General features: G+C 41.9%; 1 protein-coding gene across 3 annotated transcripts in view; it reads right to left on the bottom strand.

Moving 5' to 3' along the window:
* AFF3 (ALF transcription elongation factor 3) overlaps positions 1–26,604 on the bottom strand; it is a 329,088-nt gene that overhangs the window by 71,058 nt on the left and 231,426 nt on the right. For 2 of the 3 annotated variants that reach the window (XM_040055428.1, XM_040055429.1), the window contains exons 8-9: positions 17,412–17,463; positions 1,112–1,152 (exon numbers count right to left, since the gene is read on the bottom strand). In XM_040055428.1, coding sequence (XP_039911362.1) covers positions 1,112–1,152; positions 17,412–17,463 — 93 coding nt within the window. The remainder of the gene's footprint in view (positions 1–1,111; positions 1,153–17,411; positions 17,464–26,604) is intronic. The other variant, XM_040055430.1, reaches the window with a different exon arrangement.

A 26,604-nucleotide genomic window follows, 5' to 3' on the forward strand; every position in this document is an offset into this window, starting at 1 on the left:
GGGAAGGTCAATAATTTTGGCGGCCTTACCCTCCAAGCAGAGAGAAATGTTATTCATCCACGCACAACATATAATTCAGCCTAAGTGACAGGCTCTGCTCTGGAGAAATCCTGGCCTGAGCTGGCTTCCAGAGTCAATTACCGCTTATTCCCAGGGAGGCGGGGGGCTGGGGGCCAGACGGAGCAGAGGGGGCTGCCAACGAGACAGGGGGAAATTTACTCTGTGTCAGCCTGCGTGACACAGTACCTCATTTGTGGAAAAATGTAAATCTGCTAGTTCTTTTTCACAGGCACTAAAATGTACAGTGTACTCCTCCCCCTTCCTACCCCTTTCCCAAAACTGGAAAAGAAATCAGGACTGTCTTAGAAAGCTACCTTATATTTCAATCAATCCTCTTTCATAAAAGTCATTTAAGGTAAATACCTATGCAGACCTACAGCCCAACTATAACATTTACTATGGCCCAAATACTGAATTCCTCATTCAGGCAAGTTTCCCATTGAAGTTAATGGATTTTTTTGCTTGAAAAAGAGCTGAGTAAAACCTGAACATTAAGGATTTGGTCCCCTGCTTATCTGCCTGGAGCACAGTTGCAGTTCCAGAAGAAGTGAAAAAATTAATTAAATTCCTCCAAAATAGCAATCTCTTAAAACTTAAGGGGTAGAAAAGGGCATTGTTTTTGTGCATAAAACATACAGAGAATCTCGTCAAAGAAAGAGTAATTCCCAGGGAAAAGATTTGGAAAAAGTCAAAAGAGAACATCTCGGAATAAATGAAGTACTTATTGCTGAGAAATGAGCTCAGATATATCTCAGCAAACTCTAAAGCTCAGAATTTACTGCATCATTCATGCCTTCTCCAGTAAGTTTCTTATCTCTTGTTTGGTATCACAACAAGGGATTCTGCATACTCTATATGAAATACAACAAGACTGTGATTTTTGCAGTAATAAACTCTACACATGCATGACAAATCCAAGCATGCAAAATGTTTAACATCCCAGCTCACAGATACTTTGGGGACAAAATCCGATTATGAGTTATATGCCACAATAAATAGGGCTCAACGTTTCATAAAGCAATTTATAGTTCATAAAAATGACAAAATGTACCTGTCAGATAGAACGCGGAGAGCAGATCTCTGTGCTGCCTGCTGGAAGAAAGGGCAGAGATGTTTATTTTATATTCTGACTTGAAAATTACGAGTACAATCAACACTTTAAAAAATGCGTTACACACATTTTTGTCACACGTCCAAAATGTTAAAGTACGAGCAAAGTAGCGGAGAGTCTATAGTCAAATGGACATTCCAGCCTAGTAAATGTAAGAACACTTTGTTTAATATGCCAAAACCCAGAAGATTGTCAAAGCACCGCGTGGTATTTGAGGTCTGAACTACTCTATTTAGACAATTTTTTTTTTGCCAGGTCTTGGTTTTCTGCTTTCCCCTCTCCCCGCTTCCGCACTCCCACTCCTTCTCCTTTACCATTAGTCTCCTCCCATTCTTCCACAGAAAGAAACATCACAAATTTGGTTCCTTTGTGATGAATTATAAATTTTGCAAAGCTTGCCAGAGCTGCTGCAGAGTTTTCATGAACATTGCCATGTTAATCTGCTGGCAACGTTTGCCTACACAGTACAGGATTGACCTTTTGCTGGTTTGCTCTTCAGTTTTTGCCTAGTACAACTCTTTGGATGGGGTGAGGAAACATGGCTCTTGTTCTTGTGTTAACCACCAGATCTGGGAATAGAAATCATTGCCTCTCAAGTTTAATAGGACTCCCAAGCCTATCCCTGAGCTGGTTTGCCACTTTACTATTATTATTATTTTTCCCCTCCTTCAATCACTTCAAGTGGTGTGATTTGTGGTTTGGCACAGTAACCAGCTGTTAAGCAAAGATGAAATCCATAACATTTCGAAAATCTGCCTTAAAGACTCCATGCCACTTGGACATGCCCCGAGTGTCCTATCCCCCGCTGCACCTGTCCAGGCACAGAAGGGACACAGGCTGGGCAGTACAGAGAGTTAAGGGGCAAGGAAATAAAAGCTTATTTTCTCATTGCAGTTACCAGTAAATTACGTTTTGAAACTACTCTTTCTGGCTTATCAGACTGCTGGGGGGCACAACCCTATTTCCAAACAAGCTGGATGACTTACAGGTTATCCTGCTCAACCCCAGAGAGTATGGACATAACCCTTCTGGCCTGGCAAAAATGCCGCTGACAAATTGCAAAGAAAAACCTGAGAAAGCCTGACTTGTGGCTGCAGTTACATTGTATTTCACAGAAAGGTGTGAAAAGATCCTCTGAATGGATCCCTGAAGATCTGACAGGAGTGGGAAGTATTTCCACTTGATTCTGGAAGCTGAATTTCTGCTCTTTGGACTTTCTGGAATAACTTGTGCCTGCTGGGCTTCTGGGAAGATGTAGTTTGGGGTGTACCACCCGCCAGACTGTCAGAAGACACAGTGGCATGGCTCACAGGAGGGTTTTTCCTTACTGTTGACTTTCTGCAATAGGCAGAGAACCTGTGAGAAGGGCTTGGAAGGTCCCAGCAGCTCAGTGGTAGTTTTCCCATGGCATGAACACATTGTTTTTCATATTAGGAAAATATTATGGCAAGTCTGGTATTTTTCACTGTTTCCAGTAAATCATACTATTTCCATGCTCTTTGGATACAAAACTATCCATGCCACTGGCTACAGGCTTTAAAGAGTGCAGCCACTCTTCAGTCCCCTGGGCTGGCAAAATTTTCCTCTCTCCTCTGCAAGGGGTTTGTTAGGACAATGTCATCCCACACATTCTTGCAAGTTCAAGTTCAGAGGAGACCTAAACCTTAGGTTTAAGCATGTCTTATGGCCTAAACTCTTTTTTAACACCCAGGGCCAACACAGGTTCCTCTGCCCCCATGCCTAATCGCAGGAGGCTATGACCATTTTGAGTTTCAAGCTGGCCAGCTTCAACGCTTAGGCCTGCAAGACATTGCATCTTTGTCTGCAAAGCTCAGGAGCTTCTCTCACTATCTGAGCCATTTTCCATGGCCAAGTTGTGTAGACACCATTAAGGTCACCTCTTCTTTTCCTTCCCACACCACCCAGGGCCAGTCTTTCCATTTCATGCAGCCACTACGTGGCAGTGCTGTTTGTGACACTTCTTATGTTTCCCACTCTTGACTCAGGCCACCACAGGTGGTGATATGATTGTGCAATACAACAGTTTAGAAAACTGATCCAGTTGGAACATAACAGTTTGGTGTGGGGTTTTTTTTTGTTGTTGTTGTGTTGGGGTTTTTTTGTTTGTTTGTTTGTTTTTGTTTTTGTTTTTGGGTTTTTTTCCCCCTCTCTCTCCTGATTTTCCCTGTGTTATTTCTAACCCAGCTCCCTTTTCTGAGCTGCTTCCCCAGGGAGGGGGTGTCACATTACAGGGCGCAGTGTGAGAACTGGAACAGCACTGCGGGGGGTAGGAGACCTTTGCTGCTGAAATAAGATCATGTCCACCAGCAAGGTCACTTCCACCTGACATTGCTTCCACTTCCTTCTGGAGGTGCAGAGCACTCCTGGAGAAAGGCACATAGTGTGGCAGCCAGAGGACATTGAAGGAGACGGGTTGCTCTGCAGCCACAGGCATCATGGATATTGAAGAGACCACAAGAAAGCAAACATGAACTTTGATGATGCTAAAAGCCCCTAATATGGTGTCATGGGTTAGTACAGTTTAGTTTTTTAGTTATAGAAAAATGTAAAATAATTCTCCAGGTCAGGACCTGGGAATTGCTTTAGAAGAGACAGGGACTTATCAGAGAGTTAGTTAGAATATTGACATCTATTCCGACTACTGAAATTGTTGGCTGTGACTTTGGGAAGTACCATATAAAACTCCATGAATTTCCTGTAGGTGGGTCCTTTTTCTCCTTCCTTTGGCCAGAGAGAGCTGGGCCTGCTGCTCCCCCCTTTTGGGGGGAGCTGGCCTGAGTCCTGGCCGGATTCCATCGGCTCCCGGGTGAAGGGGGAGGAAGGAGAGGCTGTTTTGCAACAACTACTTTCTCCAAACTTCCCTGGAGCAGGGAGAGATCTCTGCTAGGCCCTGATAAGAGCTATGGGCACCATTTGGGCCGAAGCCACCCCAGTTTACACTGAGGGGTGGCTGAGAAGGCATTTATGATCCTGCCTGGTTTTTTTTGATTCTGGACTGCCTGAGTGCTCCAATCTCTGATGTTTCTGCATGAGTTCTTCCACCCTCATCAGCTCGGCCTTGAACATCTAACACCACGAGCTACAGAGAGAGAGACAAAGACTCCGAGCAGATTTAACCCTTTCCTGGCAACATGAAGCTTCCAGAGCTTGGCCCTCCTCTGAGAGAGTAAGAAAGGACAGAGTGAACATAAAGAAGAAAACAGCATGAAGTCAGTAGAGTGAGAGTGAAAAGACTATTGGGACAGAGGGTTGAAGAGTTGGTTGTTCTATTCTTACTTGAGCCATGGAAATTAACTCTATATTTAGGTCATTCCTTTAAATCATGAGAAAGATATGCATTTGGGGAGATGATTGTTTTAATTTGTGTGTAGATTTAAGCAAAGGTGTTTGTGATGAACTACGTAATATCCTATAAGATGCTTGAACAGAGATAAAGACGAGAAGCCCCCTGCACCAGTGAAGAAGTGAGGAGATATCTTTGTACCTTGAAGTGAAGAATCCCTTGCTTTGGAGTTATTCATCTTTAAAAGGTGACACCCCAGTATGCAAAAGTCTAAGACCCATGACCCATAAGCAGCTTGGGAAACTGCTCCTGGGAGGGTCAAAAAAGCAGGTTTCTCCAGGCAGTTGTTTTTGTGACAGTTTAAAACCCACAAGAGAACTGTTCTAAGTTGTCAGCGGGATCAATGACTCTAAGAGAGACTCTTCCCCTAATGAATTGATGAAAGACTATTGTCAGATAGTGAAACTGACTGAAAATTACAAGTTTTGTCTCTTTATGTTGTTTTGTAAGAAAAGTGGTTTTTGAAGTTTCATTCCATTTTAGTTTTTTTCCAACTTTCTTTTTTTCTATTCTTTTAGTGTCTGTTAATAAACTATTTGTTAATTTTAAGGTTGAGCCTGCTTTGTTTTTCTCCTAGTCTCTCTCTCACAGAAGGAGTAAGTACCAAGACCAGAATTTAGTGAATGTGAAACCACTACACATGGGATGTGACATTCATATCACTGCTGTATTTCCCTAAAATCCCTAATTTTGAGAGGAAGACATGCTGGATAATGTCTCTTCTAGGCTTGAGGAAAGCTGCCCTCTTGAGGGAAGGGGAGAGGCCCGTCGTCCTGACCCATTTGGTGTGCTAACTGAGCCAGGAGACCCTGTGTGGGGTTGCAGCCCCAAGTGCCAGTCTTCAGTTTCCATCTTGATGCATTCAGTTGCTGAAAGCTTTGAAAAGGTGATCCCTTCTGGACAAGAAAGTGGATTCAGATGGCAGGCAGGGGCACAGAAAGAAATGTACAAGTGCATTTCAGCGAGATCATTTTACTTTTTCAATTGCCTTCTCATTTTAAGTCCTTTAATAAACATCCTTCTTCACTGAGGTGCAATGCAGATTGCATGGTGCACCTCAGTCTTTGCCTAGTGGTCACACATTCTCTAAATGAGACTACTGACTTCTTTCTTACACAGGCTGGAAACACAACTGTGTTGGATTGTGTATTTGTGTGACCTCCTGAGCTGGTAATGGCTCCATTTCAAAATGATGGGGGACTAAGATCTAGTCGCAAGTTTATTCTTCCTCCCTGGAGAAACAGATCTACTGCCTGCAATGAAAGGCAGTTAGCAACTATCCAGCAATTTCAATTCTAGCCTATATTGCTCCCCCCACCTGGAATAAGTGAGCTGTTGTAATTAAAGGTAGTTAGCAGTTCCCTAGCAAGTATAAATACTTGCAGCCACTAATTACAGTCTGCTCTCCTGTTCTCCTCCTTGCCACAGGACTGGGCTGCTCTATTTAGGGGGAAGTATCTGCCCTCGCTTCTTGCTAACAGTTTGTGATCCCATTCAAACTCATTCAGGAATCCCCATGAAGGGTTATGGCCCACAGTTTGAGGAACACAACTATAGAAACAGCTTATTGTGATTTATTATATTTCTAATATGCTGGTATTATCTATCTAACAACGTAAGCAAAGGGGTGGTACTTAGTATCATATAATGCCTGCACAACTATTTTTTTAATAGCTACGTTTTGATTGTGCTATTTAATTTGCATTTTATTTTACATCGTTAACAACTTTACTGAGGCCAACTCATCATCCATCAAGAAAGCTCAGAATACGTTCTACAATCTTTATTATTCCTGGAAGTAAGTTACTATGCTGGTTATAGAAATTGGGGATAAGAAATAATTTTGATATTGCTGACAGAATTTAAATATCTCCAAGACTTAGCACTAAAAAGTGCTTTATGGGAAGCTTAATATTCTCTTGATAAGTGGTAGAATGTGTTCACTAGCAATGAACATAATACTGAATTTTCAGTTCTTGCAATCAGTGGGTTACAAAATGGAAGAAAGTTCTCTTCTATATGAACACGGATATTGGAGGCAAACTCACCACATAGTAACTTAAATGCTGAGTAGGAAGCAGGGAAGGGGGAAAAAACCAATCACCCAGGTGTCTCAGGTACTTGAGCTAGAGAAACTATCTCCAGTAAATTAGTATGAATTATGCTGTTTGACTACACCAAGAATTGCAAATTACAGGACAGTGGCTGGTTAAACTTCTTTGATCCCCAGCTGCGTTGGTTCAGACACATTTATGGCAGAGTTTCATTGATCTGTCTATAGTCTGTTAATCATTCATGGAAGATTCTCGTACCCCAAGACTACTGGGACAAAACAAGTTTTCAACCAGCAGTAATCATAGCCAGGTTCTCAGTCTCCAGAGATTTCATCTCCTTTCTCCATCCTTTACTGCAATGAGCCAGAGCTTGGGAACATATTCAGGTTTCAGTGTGTGTTAAATGAGCTACCAAAATTAGCTTGAAGTGTGACAAGTTGCAATCTGTTGTTGAAGGGAAATCAGAGAGGAAATTAAATACTTTTATTGTAATTGGGACTGAGCAGTGAGCTAGCTCATTGTAATTGGGACTGAGCAGTGAGCAGAACGGGTTGAATACAGCTATTGAGATGGAGATAGAGGAGTGTTAAGAGCGTTCCCCAGAAATCCCTCTCTTTTAAATTTGTTGCAAAAGGATTGCTTCATAAACTGCTGGGCTCACAGGCATTTTTGGATAAGAAACAAATGAAAACTACTGAAGTATGTTCTGCTGGGCTTGGAAGACTGTCCTGGAGGCACTGCAGGCTGACTGTAGATGCATTTTCCTTATACCTCACCCACAGCAACCTTTGGCAAATAAAAGCCAATAAATTGGCTGTTGGCAGATTCAGGGATTTTGCTTTCCATCTTGCCTGTTGTGTGGATTAACTGCTGTTTTTGTGAGAGAGCTCAGTTACAGAGATTGTACGGAGTTACATGAGCTGCACCAGAGACTTCCCTGAGACGGCACAGGTGTACATGTGGTGAGAATTTGAACCATTTCTTTGGTGACAGTGAAGCAATACAAGCTGCCTGTGCACGAGCAAACTGCACAGCTTCCAGAGCATCTTGTTTGTCTTCCTTGGGTGGTAGGTGCTGCCCTGGAACTGTGCAGTGAACCATTTATGCTCTAACTCAGCAGCTCTCATATTAGCAACCACCCAGAGTGCTGGATGTCACCCTGTATTGGACTGCAGTTAATGAGCTGTAGACACACTTTTTCCAAGCCAGGGTTAAGGAAAGATGTCATTACTATATACTGCCATTTGGGAACCAAACCAGGAAAAACACTTTTATATCTGTCTTCTTTCACATTTCACTCTTCACATGTCTTCCATATTGATTCTGTTTTCATTTCTGAAGGTTTTGTTTGTTTTTAGCTCAAATGTGGTTTATTCTTAAGTTAGTGAAGCCAAGAAAAAATTTTTGTGAAGGGCACAACCTGATTGCATGCTGCAGTTTGGGTGATGGGACTCCACAGACTGGTTTTTTTCTGCATCAAACCTGGGTGCTGTTGTGGACCCAGAGGAAAACTTCTGGATAATCTTCTTATTGTGAACCCACCTCAGTCCAACCACAAGCACGGTTTTTCACCTTCCACGGTAAGATGAGTTTATAAACACCTTCTTGTCCTGGAAGTTAGACCTGTGCCTGTGAGACAGAGCTGCCCTGCAGCCTCCCAGCTCCTTTCCCCCCAGGTGTTTATAGACTGTGATCAGGCCAGCCAGCCAGCAGCCCTGCTCTAGACAAGCTCAGTTCATCGTGTGGATATCTTTCACTCCAAGGCATGTTTTACCACTGTGTTAAGCATCTTTCTCCCATGTCTTGAAACCCTCTCCAGTTTTCAGTGTTCTCCTTGAAGAGTGCAGAGCTGCTCATCAGGGCTGAAAGCAGAGGTAAAGGAAACCTCTTGCAACCACAGACTTGTCCTGTTTAAATGCCATGAGTATCTTGTGGCCACAAGAAGTTGCCCGAGGAGATCAGGTCAGGCAATTTATCGTAACTGGTTCCTAACATGCCATTTCTCACTGCATTATTCTGTACTGCTCACTGTTCCTAGGGGCTTTGTTTGAGGATTGCTTTCCAGTGTGGATTTCTGAGGGATTTAAAATCACTTGTAAACTGCAGCTTGAGTGTTTCTCTGTAAATTTGCAATATAAATGTATGAATGTGATTTTCACTGTCTGGTTCATATTTATTTAAGATTTACAGACTGAAGGACTTAAAAGGGTCTCCCTTTCTTCCCATTTTGGAGTTGGTTATCATCAGAGCCACATCTTTTAAGAAACTAAAACTCCTTCTGGATTTCATAATTTCTCTGACGCCTTTCAACACCTCAACATTAATTTTTCACCCTGGAGTTTTATTATTATATTCTTGGCGTACATTGTTCTTTCTCCTCTGCTTTGTCCATTAATCCTTATTAATCTTCAGGGGCAACACAGTCTAGTGACTTGAACGTGGCACCTGGGAGTGAAGGACCCAAGCGCTAATCCTGACTTTGCAGCTGACTTGCCATGTGGCTTCCAACAAGCCACATCTCCGACACAGTCTCCCTGACAGTTCTACAGAGATAATAATTCTTGCTTAGCTCTACCTAAATACCTCTCAGGGGCATTGTATTAAGAAGTTAATACTTGTAAAGTGATTTGGATCTCCAAAGTGCTGTATAATCAGCATGGGTATTAACCACATAGAGAATTTTATAGATCTGTAAATGCTGAGTCTTCTGTCCTGCATCTGCTCAGATTTTTCCTGCAGTCTGGCCCCAAAAACCATGCAAGGTTTCAGCACAGATGAGCTAACTTTAATCTTTTTCAGTGGAGATGAGCAGAAGAAAAACCCATTTAAAAAGTGGTTAATTTCCAGCACCACTGGTAGGAAAGTCTCGGTCATTGCAAACAAAGCAGCAGTCACCTTGGAAAGCCTCCTCTGTCTCCACAGAAGCAGTCTCCTTATCCAGGGACAAGTCACTTGGTTGAAGTACCGCTTGCACTTAGGCTATTGCAGACAAGATTTGTCAATGTTGGGCCACAGGCTTTAGAAGATTTATTGGGAAGTCTGAAAGCTCAGAAATTAAAGTAGATCTTTTTTTGGGGAAGTCCATATACGTGAAAATAGGGGAAAGACAAGCCTAAATTCCCCAAATAGTGGTAACACTTCCCAGGGATGTGCTATGTCAATCAACTGTGATGCATTTGCTGCTACCAAGTATCTGCTTGGATTGTGCAAGGAAATAAAAAAAGAAGACAGGAATAACACCCTAGGCTGATTGAAACCAGTGGTTATACTCTCACTGACTTCAGAGGAGGCAGTTTTCATCCTAGGTGCAGGAGAAATTGCAGCAATGGTTCCTCAGTCTCTTTTTCTTAAATGGTAGTTTTGATGGATTGGCTCCTGAATCTTTTAACTTATTTCTCATCATGTTCTAATGTAGCTTCTACTCCCTTTATAATGTCCTTCTCCCCCCACTTTATTTTCTTCACAATTTTTTTTCCGCTTAATCTCTATTCTCTTTTGTGTTCATTTTATTTTCCAACATTCTCTCAGCTGCCTCTCTCTATTTCTGTTGTCTTCCACCTCTGTGCACATCTCTTTCACCCTGCTCCTCATGCTGCCATCACCCCTGCCCGAGCTCAGTGGCCAAGGGGAGAGAAGTGAGCTTGACCTTCTGCCTTGTAGGGAGCAACAGGCAGCTCCTAGAGAGGCTGTGGGACTGTGTGCGCACTCCTGAGTGTGTGCACACGTGTGAGAGAGACACAAGCAGCTGCGTTCTCCTCCCACAGCTCTTAATAGCCGTGATGTTACCAACAGCACTGATTATTTGTGACTGCTGGTTATTTAACAATTCTCTTGCAGGCATGCTGGAATGCATTTGCCTGAAGGCAAACAGAGCTTGGTGGCCAGGCTTGAGCAGGACCAAGACTCAGGCACAGCGTCTGGCTTCAGCAAGGGCTCTCTGCAGCAGGCGGAAAAGTGCACAGGCTGGAAGGCTTATGAGAGACAGAGACAAGCAAAATCCAGCCTGGAAATGTTGGATCTAATCCTTCTTTATGCCTCAAGTTAGCCAACACTGCTGAATTGATTTCAGTAGGATATGTTCCCACGCCAGTCAAAACAGATGTTCACACAGTAATTCTACTTCACAAGGGGAAAAAAGTTCTAATGAAATAGTTCAAGAAGATGGGGTTAAGAATGTTATGTCAGATACAGAAAGAAGTATTGGAAAAAACTGATATGAGTGGAAAAGGGCAGGCTTTGGAGATTTACCAAGCTAAAACTTAGCTTAGTCACAGCATCCATATTAAGAGATAAGGAAGATGCTCTTACACTTCAAATTTAATTTCCTGTCTATTTTGGAGTTTCGCCACTGAGGAGCATGCAGATCAAAGTGCCATGTTCAAATGTCCCCAAATTTTGTGCATGTCCAAGATCCAAGCAGATCTGTAACTTTTTTCACCATCATTTGTGGTTGTGGCATTCAAATTTAGAGCTTGATCCTGCCTGCCAGCTATAGAATCTGATTCTGTAAGATAGTCAGTGATGTGAGCCAAGTTTGGCAGGACAAGACCGAGCTCTTATTTTGTTTCATCTGACAGTTTCAGTGAGGCAATCTCGGTCTTCTTGTCATGCCTTGTGGAAGTGCAAATTTAGATGTCACGGAGATTTTAAAATCAGAGCTGGCAAACCACAAAAAAACCCTTGGCTCAGCTGGCTTAAATCTTACTCTGGATTTTAGTTAAGTTGGATACCAAAAGAATTGCTTCTCTAATACACAGGAAATAATGGACTTACTCAAGTTAAGTAAGGCTTATTTCTTCAGTCTAAAAACACACTCACATTATAGTGAGAGGGGGCTGAACAGAGCCTTTGGATTGAGTAAAAAAAGCACCTGAGGTTCCAGCCATTCCTTTACCCAAAACTTAATTTTTTCCCACTTTTGCTTATCTCTGATTTGTGTGGTTTTAGTTGCAGTCAGACTCACACGTAGCCAGACTTCATGAAATAGTTTTCTGTGCTCAGTGGAGTGAGAAACTTCTCATCAGAAAGATATTTTCCAAGTTTATCAAGGCTGTTTTTTTGAGAGAGAGAATTTCATTTGCAGAAATGATGCAAGCTCTGTGCTTTTTCTCCAGACCTCAGCATTCTCATCTCCTTTTTCACTAATTTTCCTTTCTGATCAATCATCAAGTATTGCACTGATGAAGAGGTGAATAAAAGGGAACACAACACTAAAATGATGTAATGTGGTTTAAATGTTTGGACATGGCATATGTGAACACAATTAGCATTGTCAAAAAATAGTTCTAATAAACAGGCCTATGCAGTGTTGTGTTGCAATTTGCCCAATAAAACTCTTCTCTCTAGATGTTCCTGTCTTGGTGCTCTGCTCGGTTAATCTTCACTTTGGAAAGTGCTCTTCTAACAGGTCTTACAGAAAGAAAGCTTTGCTCCTTTATTACATTGTTTAGAATTCATTACATTACTAACTTCAAATTAGCAGAAATATTACATTTCATAGGTAGAACTACTGTTTATAAAGACTCTACTAAAAATTATTCCTTCTGGAATAAGGTAGATGTGTGACTGTTCATTTCAGGATGATTTCCCTCTTTTTGTTGGTTGTCACTCCATATCCAGAAGTGAAAGGGAAAAGTCGCACACTAATTGCTATCTAGCACGTAGACGGACTTTTGTCCTGTTGGAGTGCTGTGACAGATTTGGCTTGTCCTAAATGCCTCTGGTGCAGACAGTCCTACCAGAAAGATGCATTTCCAGCAATGCGCCGTGGTAACCCTCAACACATACACGATGGGAACAAAATGTAGGCATGTATGTTCCCACGGGAGCTGCAAGTGTACCTCAAATCAGCATCAGTTTTTACGGATTGACCATGACCAGGGTGTTGTTGAAGCATGGACAAGTCCCTCAGGGCCAGCAGCCTACCCGGACCGCCCCTAGGGTGCCGTGGGTGGGAGACAACCCCAAGAAGCCCGGGAAGGCACCAGGCTGGGTGGGCTTCCATCACCCTATGGGGCTTGGGTGGCGAGGCAGATCAGGCTGACAAGACTTTTATTTTACTCTGCTAAAGCTGTGAACTTCCGGAGGCTGCTCTTCCCCCAAGGTCTCCTGTGAAATGACAAGGCTTTCTGTTTTTCTTGGCTTGACTGTGGAGGGGTTGGTTTTGCTTACACCGCTCACACCGCACTGGGCCAGTCTGTCCCTGTCCTCTCTTCAGGAGGGTGGCCACTCGCAGGCAAATGCTGCCTGATCTCTTCCTTCAGTGCAGGACACATGAGCAAAATTAGGGAACTTGAGAGGATTGATTTCTGCCTCCCTGTGCACTCTGCGAGGGGGGCATCTTAAGCCCCTGCAGTTACCTGCTGCCACAGGAGAGTAGTCACACTATTTTTTCTTTGAAAAGAAAGATCTTGTGTCTTCCCTCTTGAGATCAGCCGGGGCTAGAGTGCAGAGCCATGTCCCTGGGAGTGTGTTCTGATTGCTTCTTCAACTTCTGTTTATACAATTTTACAAAATTTTGGCAGGAATCAAGAGCACATACCAGGGTGTTGGCTTTTATGAATCTCGTGGGATGTGAAAGTCAAGCTGACTCGATGAACTTTGGTTACATATTCCAGACAAGCACAATGACTCTATTTATTCAGACTTGGCAGCCAGAATGCAGATTGACTCTGTGGGTAATAAATTTTCACAGCCACAAAACTTCAGCGGCAACCAACCTGATCCAGTGCAAAAAAAATGCATATGAGGAAGCAGACTTGGGTTGCAAAAATATGTTAGATTATTATTCCATGTATGCGTACCAGTCAGTTAATTTATTTGGCTATTGATTGACATGAATTGCACAAATGATGCCAGGGATCTTTCTCTCTTTAAAGGAATTATTTTCTATTACAAAATGTTCATGTTGTAAAAGGACAAAGGGGGCGGGGGGAAAGAGAATTGTTCATACTACAATTGACAATCTCCTTTTAATATTTCACCCAAGACTGATTTAAGTTATCCAGTGACCTCTATGGAGAAGAGCAGGGTATTATAATGGGGTCTGTTTCATGTGCTGTGCCACACTTCAAAGAACCAAAAGGCAATAACCACTACAATTCAGTACTCTGAACAATCTTAAGTACAATTTTGACATCTTCATGCTACAAAGCTTCAGATGCTTTCTGGGAGAGATGATGATGAAATTATTACTCTATGTGTTATAAATCAGAATGAATTGGCTCTTTAACTTGCAGATTTATGTTAACTACCTTGGTATCTGCTAATTGCATGCTCTTCAGATATTGATTGAGGATTAAAAAGTATATTTTCTTCAATCTGTGTGGTGTAAAATATGCCAACAGGAAATTTTCTCTTTGCATATTAGATCCTATGATCACTGCCTGTAAAATTGAAACGATCAGTTTAAATGGATAAACTATGCTCATTAAAGAGGAAAAATATATTTATGTAATTAAAATTATGAGACTAATATGTGTGGATAATATAATTACTGTGGGCGCACACGTACTCAGCTCAAATTCAGCCTCTCTGGCTTTTCCTGGGTCTGTGAATCTCACTACCTTAATTGCTGGTGTTGAGGGAAGGGTTGGGAATGCTTTTTCCACTGCAGTCTTGAAGCTTTAATCATGCCTCTGTCTTGCATTTGGCCTCCCTCATCTGTGGCTCACATTCCTTGGTTTGGTCACAGCACTCCAAAGTCCAGCCCTGGCATCACAGAAGCACCTGTCCCCCTTTGCACCACTTCAGAAACTTCCCATTCACTGCTTGGCAATTTCAGACATAAATGCAAAATCTCCTCCAAAGTTTTCAAAGTTTTTCCCCTAAACTTTCCCATTTAGAAATCAGCAAAATTAGAAGTTTCCCAGCTTGTACACAGCTCATCTTCAGCTCTTTGAGAATTCTCAAAGGTCAATTTATTACATGAGGAGTATCTGGGAGCTTCTCATGTACTGCTCCTGTCCATTCATCTCTGATTTTTTTTTTCTGTCCTTGAGCTCAGGAGATACTAAATTAAAGAGCCTCTGAGTTAGGAAGTAAAAGGAAAAGAGTTCTGCTAACACAGGTCCATCTGAGCAGTTGTTACTCATTTTTGTGTCTATTTCCTGCAAGGTGGATGAAAAGATAGCACTTTGGGTTTTTTCAGCAGGCATATTTATTTAGGATTGTTCATTAAGCAAACCCGCAGGTCTCTGCTAAGGTTCTACAAAGCATTTCATACAGCAGGAACCAGCTTGTGCATCTGGGAGATTTTTGTCTGTAGAGTCAAGTTAGGAAAAAGTGACTAGGAAAGGGGACCAAATAACTAAGTAATCTCTGAAGGTTGTTCATGCTAGGGCCTGAGATGATTAGAGTCACAGGATCTCAGCCCTGCTCTTTGCCACGTGGGTGGTGAGCTCTGGCCTGGCTCTGCAGAGCTTGCTGGAGCACCAAGGTGAAAGACCCAGCCTGTATCAGCTGCATCTTGGAGCCCTGGTGACTGAGCAGAGACCTTGCATGGCACACCAGCACACAGAAGATGTTAATAGTTACAAGTCACAGTGCTAAACTAAAGGTCTATGTGTCCTGCCCGATTGGCAGGACTTCTCCACAATCCCTTCTCTGCCTATACCTACTCATGTTCTTTATGCACGATAAACGCTTTCCTGTGTCCTTTTCTGCTCGCTATAAAGCAAACCAGAGTTTTTTCTCCCTGGTTCTCCCAGCCTGTTTCACTCTGACATCCATTACTCAGGATCCTGCTCCCTGCCTGAAGGACATCTCTCCTGGCCAGCAGCTCATGCCTCCCCTATCACCCAGCCCCTGGCCTCAACATCACGGCACCCTGGTCTGCTTTTGTTACTCTTCAGACATCCCTTCTATCCCTCACTTTACTTTGTCCTATGCTGTCTGTGAGCTGTATTTTAAACTATCTAGACAAGCAGGAAGAGTAACTAAATGTGAAGTGTTTCAGGATGAAATATGTTAAACAGAAAGAAATTGTATAAATATGTAAATAATAGAATCTATGCGCTGAATCTTCTTAACACCAAGAAGCTTTGCTCAAAATAGATGAAACAGTAGTTTAGTATAAATATTAAAAAGTTTTGATTTACCTGTTGTTTGGAATATATTGTAAAATAGAGACATCCAATAACAAGAGTTAAAGAAAATCCTGGAAGAACTTCATGCCTGTGCTACGAACCTAGAATTATTTGTCTAAGTTCCTGTATTTCAGAAGTCTAGATATCCATACAGCCTACCCATCTAGGTACTCCAGTTACCCATGACTGAAATAACCGTATTTGAAGCTCACATTGCTTAGCCCCAGCCAGCAACAGTGCCATGCAGCTACTTGCTCACTCCCCCTGCCCCAGTGGGATGGGGAGGAGAGGCAGGGTAAAAAAAAAAAAAAAAAAAAAAAAAAAAAAAAAAAAAAAAAAAGTTTGTGACTTGATGCAAGAACAGTTAACTAAGCAAAATAAATAACATTAGAAGAATAATAATTGTAATGAAAAGTGAGACAACAAAAAGAGAGAAAAAAATTCTAAAAAAGGACAAGTGATGCAAAATACAATTGCCCAGCATCCACTAACTGATGCCCAGTCATCAAAGCAGTGATTGGTGCCTCCAAGCCAACTCCCCCCAGTTTACGTACTGGTCATGATGTTCTGTGGAAGGGAAATCCCTTTGGCCAGTTTGGGGCATGTCCTGGCCGTGGGCCTCCCCAGCTTTTGGTGCACCTGTCTCTGGCAGAGCAGGAGACACTGAAAAGTCCTTGACTCAGGGTAAGCTCAGCAACAACTGAGACATCAGGGAGTTATCAACACTGTTCTCACACTGGATCAAACCACAGCACTGTACCAGCTAGTAAGAAGAAAATTGACTCTATCCCAGCCAAAACCAGGATAGAAAACCACCTTAAATATGCAAGATGAAACTAGGAGCAGTACTGCCCTCATACACTCTGGTGAAGGCATGGGTCAACCATTTTTGGAAAAGAAGGAAGGGAAGGGGGTCTTGGCCTCTCATTGCCAACCAAATCATCCATGCCAGGATACTGAGAAGGAGAGAACACAGCACAGCACTGCTTGGCAACGAGGCACTCAGCTGATCATGGGAAAGTCAAGTTCCAGCCCTGTTCTGCTGAGTCCTTAATTATTTAGACAAAACACAGCAATATTTTAAGGAAAAAGTGGGAGACACCTCCTACAGCCAAAAAACCCCAGCTCCCCTGAAACATTGGATGGAGCATCTGCTGCTGGTCAGGTAGTTTAGGGTGTTTAAAACACAGGCAGCTGCTGTAATTGCTGTATTACAGAGTGAATCAAATGCACAGCCAAGGCTTCTTTCAGTCCTCTTTAGCCTTCTTAGCAGACATGGGCCATGCAGAGTCAGGACCAAAACTGCTCAGAGGAGAGGCCAGGGCTGGGGGGATGCCGGAGGCAGGTAAGAGATAAGCAGCCCAGCAGCTAATCCCTGGGGCCAGCTCATGATTGCAAAGTTGGCCTGAACCCTTAATCCACAATTCCTGTTTCTCCCCTCCTTGGCCACTCTTTTAAACAAAACAAATTCAAATCAGAAGGAAGCTGATACAAAAACCTTCTGGGTCGCATCAAGGTAATAAATCAAGAGCACTGCAGCCGGTTCCCTACCAATCCAGCAGTTAGCACATGCAGGCTGGCTCTGAGCAGCAACATCTGTTACTCCAGTTACAGCGCTGCCATGTATTTTGATAACCTTTATGTATGTTTGGAAAAAGCATTAGCAAAATATTTGCAGTAGCTCAGTCTCGACATGAAACATGCTTCAAGTGACATGTTACTTGTCTGGTTCTTACCTGGTCATTCTCCTCTTCATCACTGCTTAACTTGAGGTCATCTTCTAGCATTCTGGAAAGCAAGCAGAATAAATTATAACTTATCAAATGCTTTAGATTGTGTATTTTCTCAGAGCTACTGTAAATATTTAATAATGTAAATAGAAAGAAAGTATATTTTATCCCAGTAACTTTGTACCTGTGACAATTTGTATCTTATCCAGTTGCTATCAGCTAACTTTTTACTTGATTTTGTACTATTGCTGCCAAAAAGAAAATTTTTATTACAGTAATAATGAATTTTGCAAAGATTCTTGTTATTACAATCACTGAGAAACAATTTTTTACATGCTAAAAATAATATTTTTGATGCTGACAGGTCAGTAGTCTCCCTGAGAGGAAATTTTTGTGCATTTGGCTTTGGGCTTACACAACAGAAGTAGATGTTTACACTGGCAATACTGCAGCACAAAATAAGGTGCAGTGATGTTTCCCAAAGGCCACTTATACTTTATTGCATGTTTGATATAAAATTGACATTGACTGAAACAATTATTTCAAAATATATTGTCTCAGTGCACAAGAGTATCCACAGGATTTCACTGTCCTGTAAATATAGAAAATAATGCATCGTTTCTAAGGAGGATTTCATCTTCCCTTCCCATATCCTTTCCTCAACTTGCTTAAACTGGTTCATAAGGAAGAGAAATCTGGTTTTACCTCCATACATTTTTTTTTTTTTTTTTTTTTACAATCTAAGCTTAAGTAACCAGCAGCTAAAGGAGTTGAAGACGTGCAAAGGTTTCCCCCAGCACTTGAAAAGTCTTAGAGAATAGGACCTATTTTTAAATAGTGCCTCGGTAATAATAGTAATAATTCAGAAAGTTGCTAATTTTTCTTGCACTCTGGGAAAAAAGAATCTGTAATTTCATCTCGGCTCCAGAAGAAAGCTTGGTGAGCAATTCAAACACATCCTGTGACGTGGGTGGTCCCCGGAGTGCAAGTATTGCAAGAAGACATATGTAGTAATTTCAAACCACCTCCTTGTACTTGTGCCTAGATCTTCCAAGAGTGTGCCTGAAAAGCATGACTCTTACATGGGCTACATGGTGTTCTGTGTCTTAGGAGAGCACAGAGCCTCACCACGCTCTCCTCAGCTCCTCGCAGCATGTACAGTCCCTGCCTGTTGCTGTTGTCACAGCTGCTTCCCTATTCCCACGGCACCTTTCAGGGAACGTAGGTGTACAAGAACAGGACTGGGGGTCAGAGCAGAAATCCTTGCTATTTCATCTCTTAAAGATTCACCTCTTGCTTTTTTCTCACATTTCCTTCTACTCATGCCAACATTTCTCCTATGTAAAATCAACATATCAAACTCAGCAAAACCTCTTGGTAATGCAGACACCTCTAATACATAGGACACTCATTGAGTTGGAGGGACTCGACAATCTCTCAGCAGGACTTGCCTATGTTTTATCTCAAAGTATGTCCACTGTCAGAAAAAAGCTCTCTCTGCCGTCTCCCAAACCAGCAACACCTTTGCTGGCAGTATCAACACAGGCACTGACCCAGCTAACAAGTCCTGATGAGAAGTGGGCGAACAGGACAGGTATGATACAGCTACCAGGAGCTAAACCACCTCAGAGAGGCAAGACCTCCCGGAAACACCACAAGAGCCATACTGGCCTTGGATCCCATCACTTACAGGGATCCAAACAATCTTATAATTGCTCATTCTCTTAATTAGATCTGTCCCCGAGAAAACAGCACATGGAAACAGAAAGCTCAGATCTGCGATTTGGCATCTATGTGATGAAATCTGCATTTAACCAGATTTAACCAGAAAGTGGCATGCTTGTGTGAAAAGGAGAACACCAGGGTGTCACTGCCTGCTCTCCCTTGAGTGCATGAATTTCTGCTAGTGATGTGATAGTTGAGTACATCTACTTTAGGTTTTGCAGTTCAGCTCTTCTCCTAAGCAGAAGCTGAAAAATCAAACGCATATAACGAAACATTCTAGGTGCCTCTGTGTATTTATTAGTGTCCTGGATTTTTGTATTAACATATAAAAATGTGTTTTGTGAGCTTGTCATTAGAAGCAACTAGGATATTTTGGAGCCTTCGGGTTGTGTGGAGGTGTGAGACAAGGACTACAACCTGGTACCATCCAAACAAAAGGAACAACAAACCATGGCACTGGTCCTTCAAACTCCCCTTGCTTGTGTATCTTAGCCTGTCTTTATTTTCCCTGTCTGTTTTTCATTTCAGAAGCTCTGCTTTCCAAGAAAAGCACTGCCTGCCTGGGGCTCACAGCCCCTCTTGGAACTACCATCAGACTACAAACACGCTCCTAACACTGGGGACAGGAAAGAAACAGATCATCATAAAATGCTTGCTTGCTTGCTTTTTCTTCTCCCTAGAGAGGGATCTGGATGGCCTGACCCAAGTCTTTGTCACAAGGATGTCTCAGGTTGCCAGTGCGCGGGTCTGCCTCGTAAAGCAGGAGCTGTGCAGGTATAACCTCCATGTCTGAAAGTCTTCACCGGCTCCCAGACAGCTTTCACTCAGGTGAGGCCCTCAGCCCTCATCTACAAAGCCACAGCCAGAGCAGGACACACTGTCACCTGAGGGGTGAAGCTGAAGCTGCCCTGGGGAGAGAGGCTCCTTGGGCACCAGGGCAGCTCTCATAGCGAGGCTGAAGCACACCCGGGGTGTGGAGGGGATGTTTATGTTACAGGGATTCCATTTTGTAGTAAGTGTCTAAAGTAAGGTATATCAGTTTTGAGTATGGATGCTTCGGAGGAATGTTTCTCCTTAACAGCTCATTTCCATCATGAAAACAATGGTGGTTGAAAGGAAAATTCAACAACTGAACCAGCAGACCCCACTTGAAGAGAGTGAGAAGAGAAGAAAAATACTTTAAGCTCACAAGAGGCATTATATTAAATTGTAATTTATCTCAAAAGCACTTTGACACAGATTCAGTACAGAATGAGCTTTTGGTACATCCTGTGTTAGCAGAGTACTTCAGGCCATGTTTAAAACAATCGTTGTTTGGGATGGGATTTCTTTACATATTCTGGCAAACTTAGTATATGGATGAAGAGACAAGCACAGATAAGCTCATGTGCAAACACAGCCTTTACACTTTTTTCAGAACATGCAAAATTCAGGCCAGTAAGTGACATCATCCATGGGCTTCCAGATTCTTTAAAATGAACCTGGCTTTGATGTATTCAGGCACTGGTAAAGAGGTAAGTATATACAACCTTGTAAACAAAAGCCAGAAAAATGAAGTGGTACTCAAAGCAGCTCTGAAAAAAAACACACAGCACCACTTAGGGCTTCTGCACATGAAAAGAGCAACTACGGTCAGGAAGTCACTTGGCAGAACCTAATTGTACATTTTAGTGAAATCTCTGTGAGGTCGTGGAGGCAGTGAGGGGTGGGCTCAGGCTGGAGTGCTCACCGCACTCTAATTAATGCGTTTGTTCCTTTCTCTACAAAGAATACTACAGACAGAGATATACTGAAAGGCAATGAGGATGGGTTTGGGATATTGAGAAATGCCTCAGCAAGCCAGCTGGTTTCATTCTCCAGGAACCAAGGGGTTGCAACCAGGGGTGATGGGCCACTCAGTCACAGGGGAAAAGGAGGGGGTGTGCAAGCTCATTTACGCGAAGAAGAAAATAAAAAGTGGTCAAGAGGGCTCTGATGTACAACATCTGCCAGTGGCAATGTGACTGTGCGCACAAATCTCTTACACAGCTTATTAGACAACCTGGCCTCTTTTAATCTGAGGGTTATTGCGTTGGTTCAGAAGGGTACCGGGGCTGCGGTAGCCATGCGGTGCACCGCAGAGACACCTGTGGGACCCCTGTTCACCCCAGCATGCCAAAGGGCCAGGAGTTGCTCCTGATCAAAATTACGGGGGATGTGGCATGGGAGGTCATCACAGGCTGCCAGGGAGCCACCTTGCTCAAATGGAATAGTTAAGACTTGAAACTTCGCTGTTTTGCTTGTCTGCCTTTTTTTCTGATTTGTCACCACAGGAAAGCTGAATCCCAAGGAAGTGTTATCTTCAGCCCCAGCCAGAGTCCAGGGAGTAGCAAGAGGATATCTAGTTTCCCCTTCAGGAATTAACATCCAAGTAACAACAAGTTTTAAGTGTCGGGATAGAGTCAGGCCCTATGTCAAAGATTTCTGACAGGGCTGGAGGATTCTTCTTCTGAGAAGAAGGAGCTTCTGGGGAAGGAGACGTCAATGCAGCAGTGTCTGGAGGAGGTTGTCCTCAAGAGCCAGGCAAGAATCTGTTGTCACTTCTGATGTATGGAGTCACCCTGAGGTGCTTCCTGCATAGCCATACTTAAGAGGATATCTATTTTCCTCCTCAGTGAAGACGTGTCTGAAGCCTGGAATTATCCTTCACATCTGCTGGTGCACATGAAAGAAGCAGCAGACACCATACCTTGTATTTCACTTTAACCTTTGATAAATTTCACATTCTTTAGCCTCATGTCTTCCCCCTGCAAATTACTTATTGAGGCATAAAACTCTCAAAAAATTCCTCTGTGGGTGGTGGTTTTTTTTGTGTTTTTTTGGTTTTTTTTTTTTTTTTTTGGTGGTTGTTGTTGTTGTTGTTGTTGTTTTGGGTTTTTTTTGTGATTAGAGAGATTCCCTTTTGGCACCTCCAGACAGGTTATACAAATAAGGGACAAAACTCTATGTCCCTCTGGTAGTCTAAGCTACTATACAGATACGGTCTTTCTTCATGATAATGTTGATAAAGACCAGAAAAAATCAAGAAGAAAAAGGAAAAGTATCAATAGTAATTAAATCATTACCACTAATGCTTTAGGAGAGAACATGACAATGGTTTGTGAGCCCAGGGCTCAAATACACGTATATTGCAATTGTCATTTAAATAAACTCAGAAGTTGCTGTCTTTGCAATCTGTAAAAGATCTCCTGAATGTGTTAATCTGATCAAGTATATTGTCCCAGTCTAATTCTAGGCAGTATCTCAGTCAGAATACCGTGTTTATTATGGACTTCTATGATTTCTGCTCATTATGTAGGAAAGGAACTTCAGTAGTGGAAAAATGCTTTGATTTTAGCTGAAAAGGAAACCCCACTAAGGAAAGAGTTGTAATGAAATACCAAAATCAAATAAATAAGTGCTCATTCGAGTTTATGCTACCACAATGTTTCATTCTGAATGCTTCTGGAAAATTATCTTATTTTTCAATGTATCTTATTGGCATTTTATTTTCTTTCCCATAAATGCATAGTGACCTTTCAAGAACTGGACATTAATTCTGGTATTACCAGAAACCTAGAAAGAAAATAGATATTATTCTAAACAGCAGTATGCTAGAAGACTTTCCGACTGACCCCAGATGTTTAAAGTCACAACTGATGTGCTGATATAGGAGAAGAAAAGTATTCCTTCACATTATAAAAAACAACCCAAAACCTTCCGAGGCACAGCCCCATGTAAGACCTTTAAATCTTGTCCCCAGCAAAATGAGAGAGAATGCCAGGTGGGAATATGATGTTCCTACCCAGACTGTGCCCTTATGTTACTGAGATTGTTTCAGCTACGAGTGCTCATGTACATAATATGACTTAAGCTCCAATAAGACAAATGTACCTTCAGTTTCTGGCTGTCTTCCATTGCTTTCTAAAAGAGAAATGCTAGGAACAATATGCCTGGTACGAAGTACAGAGAATTCATAAGAAACAGATGAACATGTTTCCTTTCTTTTAAAAAAAAAAAAAAAAAAGAGAGAGAGAGAGAGAGAAAGGGAAACCAATGTTTTTGCTATAACCTTGGTTACATGAATGTAACAGATGGGCAGTTACATTCACTACTTACCTACAGCCAAAACAGGTATTTCAAATAGCTTTGTTTACTAATCCTAAATATAGGAGTGGCTGTTTTTATACAGTAGTAATTTTTAATTAATAAGATTCTGATTGCTGAAATTATTTTTCACTCTAGTGCTACACTGATGCAAATGTTTTACTTTGGAAAAGCTTATGCATTCATATAATCTGAAAAGTCTAGTATTTATATCTGTTTTATACAAAATAAAGTCAAAAGCTTATGGATTAAGGTAAACAACCAGATCAAGAGGATATTTTATAAGTGCTGTAATACAGCTTTCATCAGGCTTGTAAGACCTCTGCAAGCACTGCTTGCAGCATCTAAAATTCACTCTGAATATACGATGTTTAAGTTGTAAAAATCCTCCAACAAACAGTTTGTGCAAGTTCTGCTACACAGAAACATGCAGGAAAACATGATTATATAGAATACTGTCAAATCTAATTAAAAACAGAGGGAGAAAGCCAGTAAAATCAGGCTGGTGAAATATTAATGTACTTAATGCTGGAATGAAGCCTATATATCAATGTGAGATTTAATTCCAGAGCGTAGAATTTAAATGCCTGAAGAACGGACTCAGTCTATAGAAATAGAATTAGCAATTGCAATAAAAAATAGATACTCTGAAGGAAAAGTTTTCTGTCCTTGGCTCGAATCCATCTAGGCTGGTCTGCACTGCTCTCCAAAACCATTTAAACCAGCTAAATATTCTGCTAAATTCCCATTACACTGATGGTCTCATTAGAAATGCAAGGCAGTCCTCTCCAAGGGATACAGCCATCACTCTCTCCGATGAGCAGAAGCTGAAATAAGGTTTCTTCTGCAGCAGCTGCCCCTGTGAGCGACTGTGTTTGCCCTGGTGATGTTTTTCCCTATAGAGAAAGGGACAACAAATGCAATTGAATCATACCCTGAGTTTTTTAAGTCCCTGGCAAGGTGGTGGGAAAGTGCCCCACAGACAACAGCACTTCCTGAGAATGATGTCCTGAGAATGATGTTTGGGCAGAAGAACCCAGACTACCTCCCGAAAAATGAGAGAAATTCGGGAAAACAAGCAAACAACCCCCCGTGAGGCCACTCCCTGAGCAAGGAAGCCACCAAAAAATGCATGAATACTCAGAGAAAGGGAAGAGTGATGAGCAACGTATCGGCAGCTCACGCCGAAGTAGTCCAATCAGTCTGAGGGCTCACCAAAGTTTCACAGTTAATCATGCTCTGTGTGACAGGAGAAAACACATTTGAGGAATAGAGGTTTTGAATGCGCTGCTTGCAATTTTCTAATCTGTTTCTTGCCTCCTTGCTCCTGCACCCCCCAAGCTTCTCCAGGTGTGATTAGCAGTTATTTACTAACGCTCTCCCTCTGATTTCTGAGCCATTGCTGATGCGGCCACCTAAAAAATATTCATTTCAAATGTGAAGTGAAGTAGGAGCCCATGAACTGCAGCACTGACTACGTGTCAGCCATTGTGGCAGAAATCTTGGGAATTTAATGTGTCTGAGACAGAGCTGCCACTGCCAAGTCTCCCCGCTGAATGTGCGGCATCTGATTTTGTACTCAGTGATTACGTCCTTACAAATGACCTCTTAGTGCCTAACCCCCAGCAGTACAAGCACCTGTCCTTATGCTGGAGCCATCATGAGGGTGAGGTTTATCCCTCATTTCAAGGTACATCACAAATGACCCTCAGATTTTGCTAGCCAGTGGTCTTTCAGTCAGTGTCCGTATGGTGACATGGAAGATCTGAGGTGTATGAATACTTCTCGAGGGTAGCTGATTTTAAATAACTTATTGTCTCTGAACACTGTTCAGCTTCCTGTCTGTCTAGTAGGCAAACCTGCTTCTTCTCATGTAAAAAAAAAAAAGAAATTATTGACTCTAACATTATTACAGCTTTAATACTTCCAGCTAACGAGGGGCTATTGCTAGAATTTCTTTACTATTGTTGTTTTTCATGTACCTTAAGAAACCTCATATTCTCATTGTCCTTGAGCTTTCTCTAGTATCATCCATGCCTTTTATCCATATTCAGTATTTTACATTTTCTTTTTTAGACTGTTATGTTTCATGTATATATATTCATATTACATACATTTTAAATTTCATGTCTATTGCACAAATCGCTTTTCCTTTCTAATTACTACTTTTACTTGATCACTGAAGCTGAACTATTTTTCAGTAAAGTTATTTTTTGCCTTGATTGTGGAAATGCATCCTTTTGCTAACCTAACAAACTCTGCCTAAAAAATTTCAAGCTACCTTGTTATCTAGGCTTTTCTACCCCATCCATCTATGATCAACAATTTCTTAAGCTTTGGGACACCCATCTTTCCTTATTGGGACTGTCCTTTATTTGTCTAGCTTGGACATCACAAAATCATGGTCTGGTTCACGGGCAACCATGTGCTTCCCATCCACTAACCAATTTATCTTTATTCAAAGGAGGGGTGAGAATTTCTGGTGAAAAGTCATCAGTGCTAGAAAAGTGACACAAAGACCATCTACAATCTTCACTCCACTTTCACAGCTGTCTGTGCTGGACCTCTGGTGATACCTTCCAAACTGAGACCTCTGGGATTCACCTGATTAACCTGCCTTTCCTTCACAGATTGATGCTGATGGAGCACCTTCATCCCCTCTTGTAACCAGAGCTGATATTCAGTTGATATTCTGCCTCTGAGATAAAGAAGTTTATTGGACATTCTGAGCTGGAGCTTTCCATGTCAAGAAAAGCTAGAGGAGGAAAAGGAACAATTCCCAAAGGTACATGCCTGACTGGTTGATACAGAGAGGCTATTGCAGAATATATAAACGGCACAGGAACATATGGGAACTATACGTCCTCCATTCCCTCTACAGCTCCAGCCTGTAGAAGCACATCTGTGAAAGACACACCAGGACCCCCAAAGTTTTCAGCATTTCCTTTCAAATACTTTGCCTAGCCATTTCCTGGAAAGTCACTAAATGTATTTTACTCAGTCCCGTCTGCAATACTTATAGCTTCATTTAGTTTTAATATAGTTATAAATGGGCTGTAGCGGCCTGCTTTTTTTAATAACTAAGTAAATGAAACCCTGTCTGTAATAATAAATGAACCATCCATCTGGGAGGCCTCCAGTAAAAATTTCAACAGGTATTTATTGCTCCTTTATGTAAACAGTACTCTGGACAATACAAGTGATTATACTCTCTGTCAGCCTTGTCAGGAAGGAGACAGTATAGTTTTGGATGAAGTTCCATAGCATACACACTGAACTTAGAGGTTTATTTGACTAGATGGAGAAAAAATTATTAAAACAAGCAAATAAACAGACAAGAATCCAGTTG

This window comes from Hirundo rustica, chromosome 2 (genome assembly GCF_015227805.2).
Source record: "Hirundo rustica isolate bHirRus1 chromosome 2, bHirRus1.pri.v3, whole genome shotgun sequence".
NCBI lineage: Eukaryota > Metazoa > Chordata > Aves > Passeriformes > Hirundinidae > Hirundo > Hirundo rustica.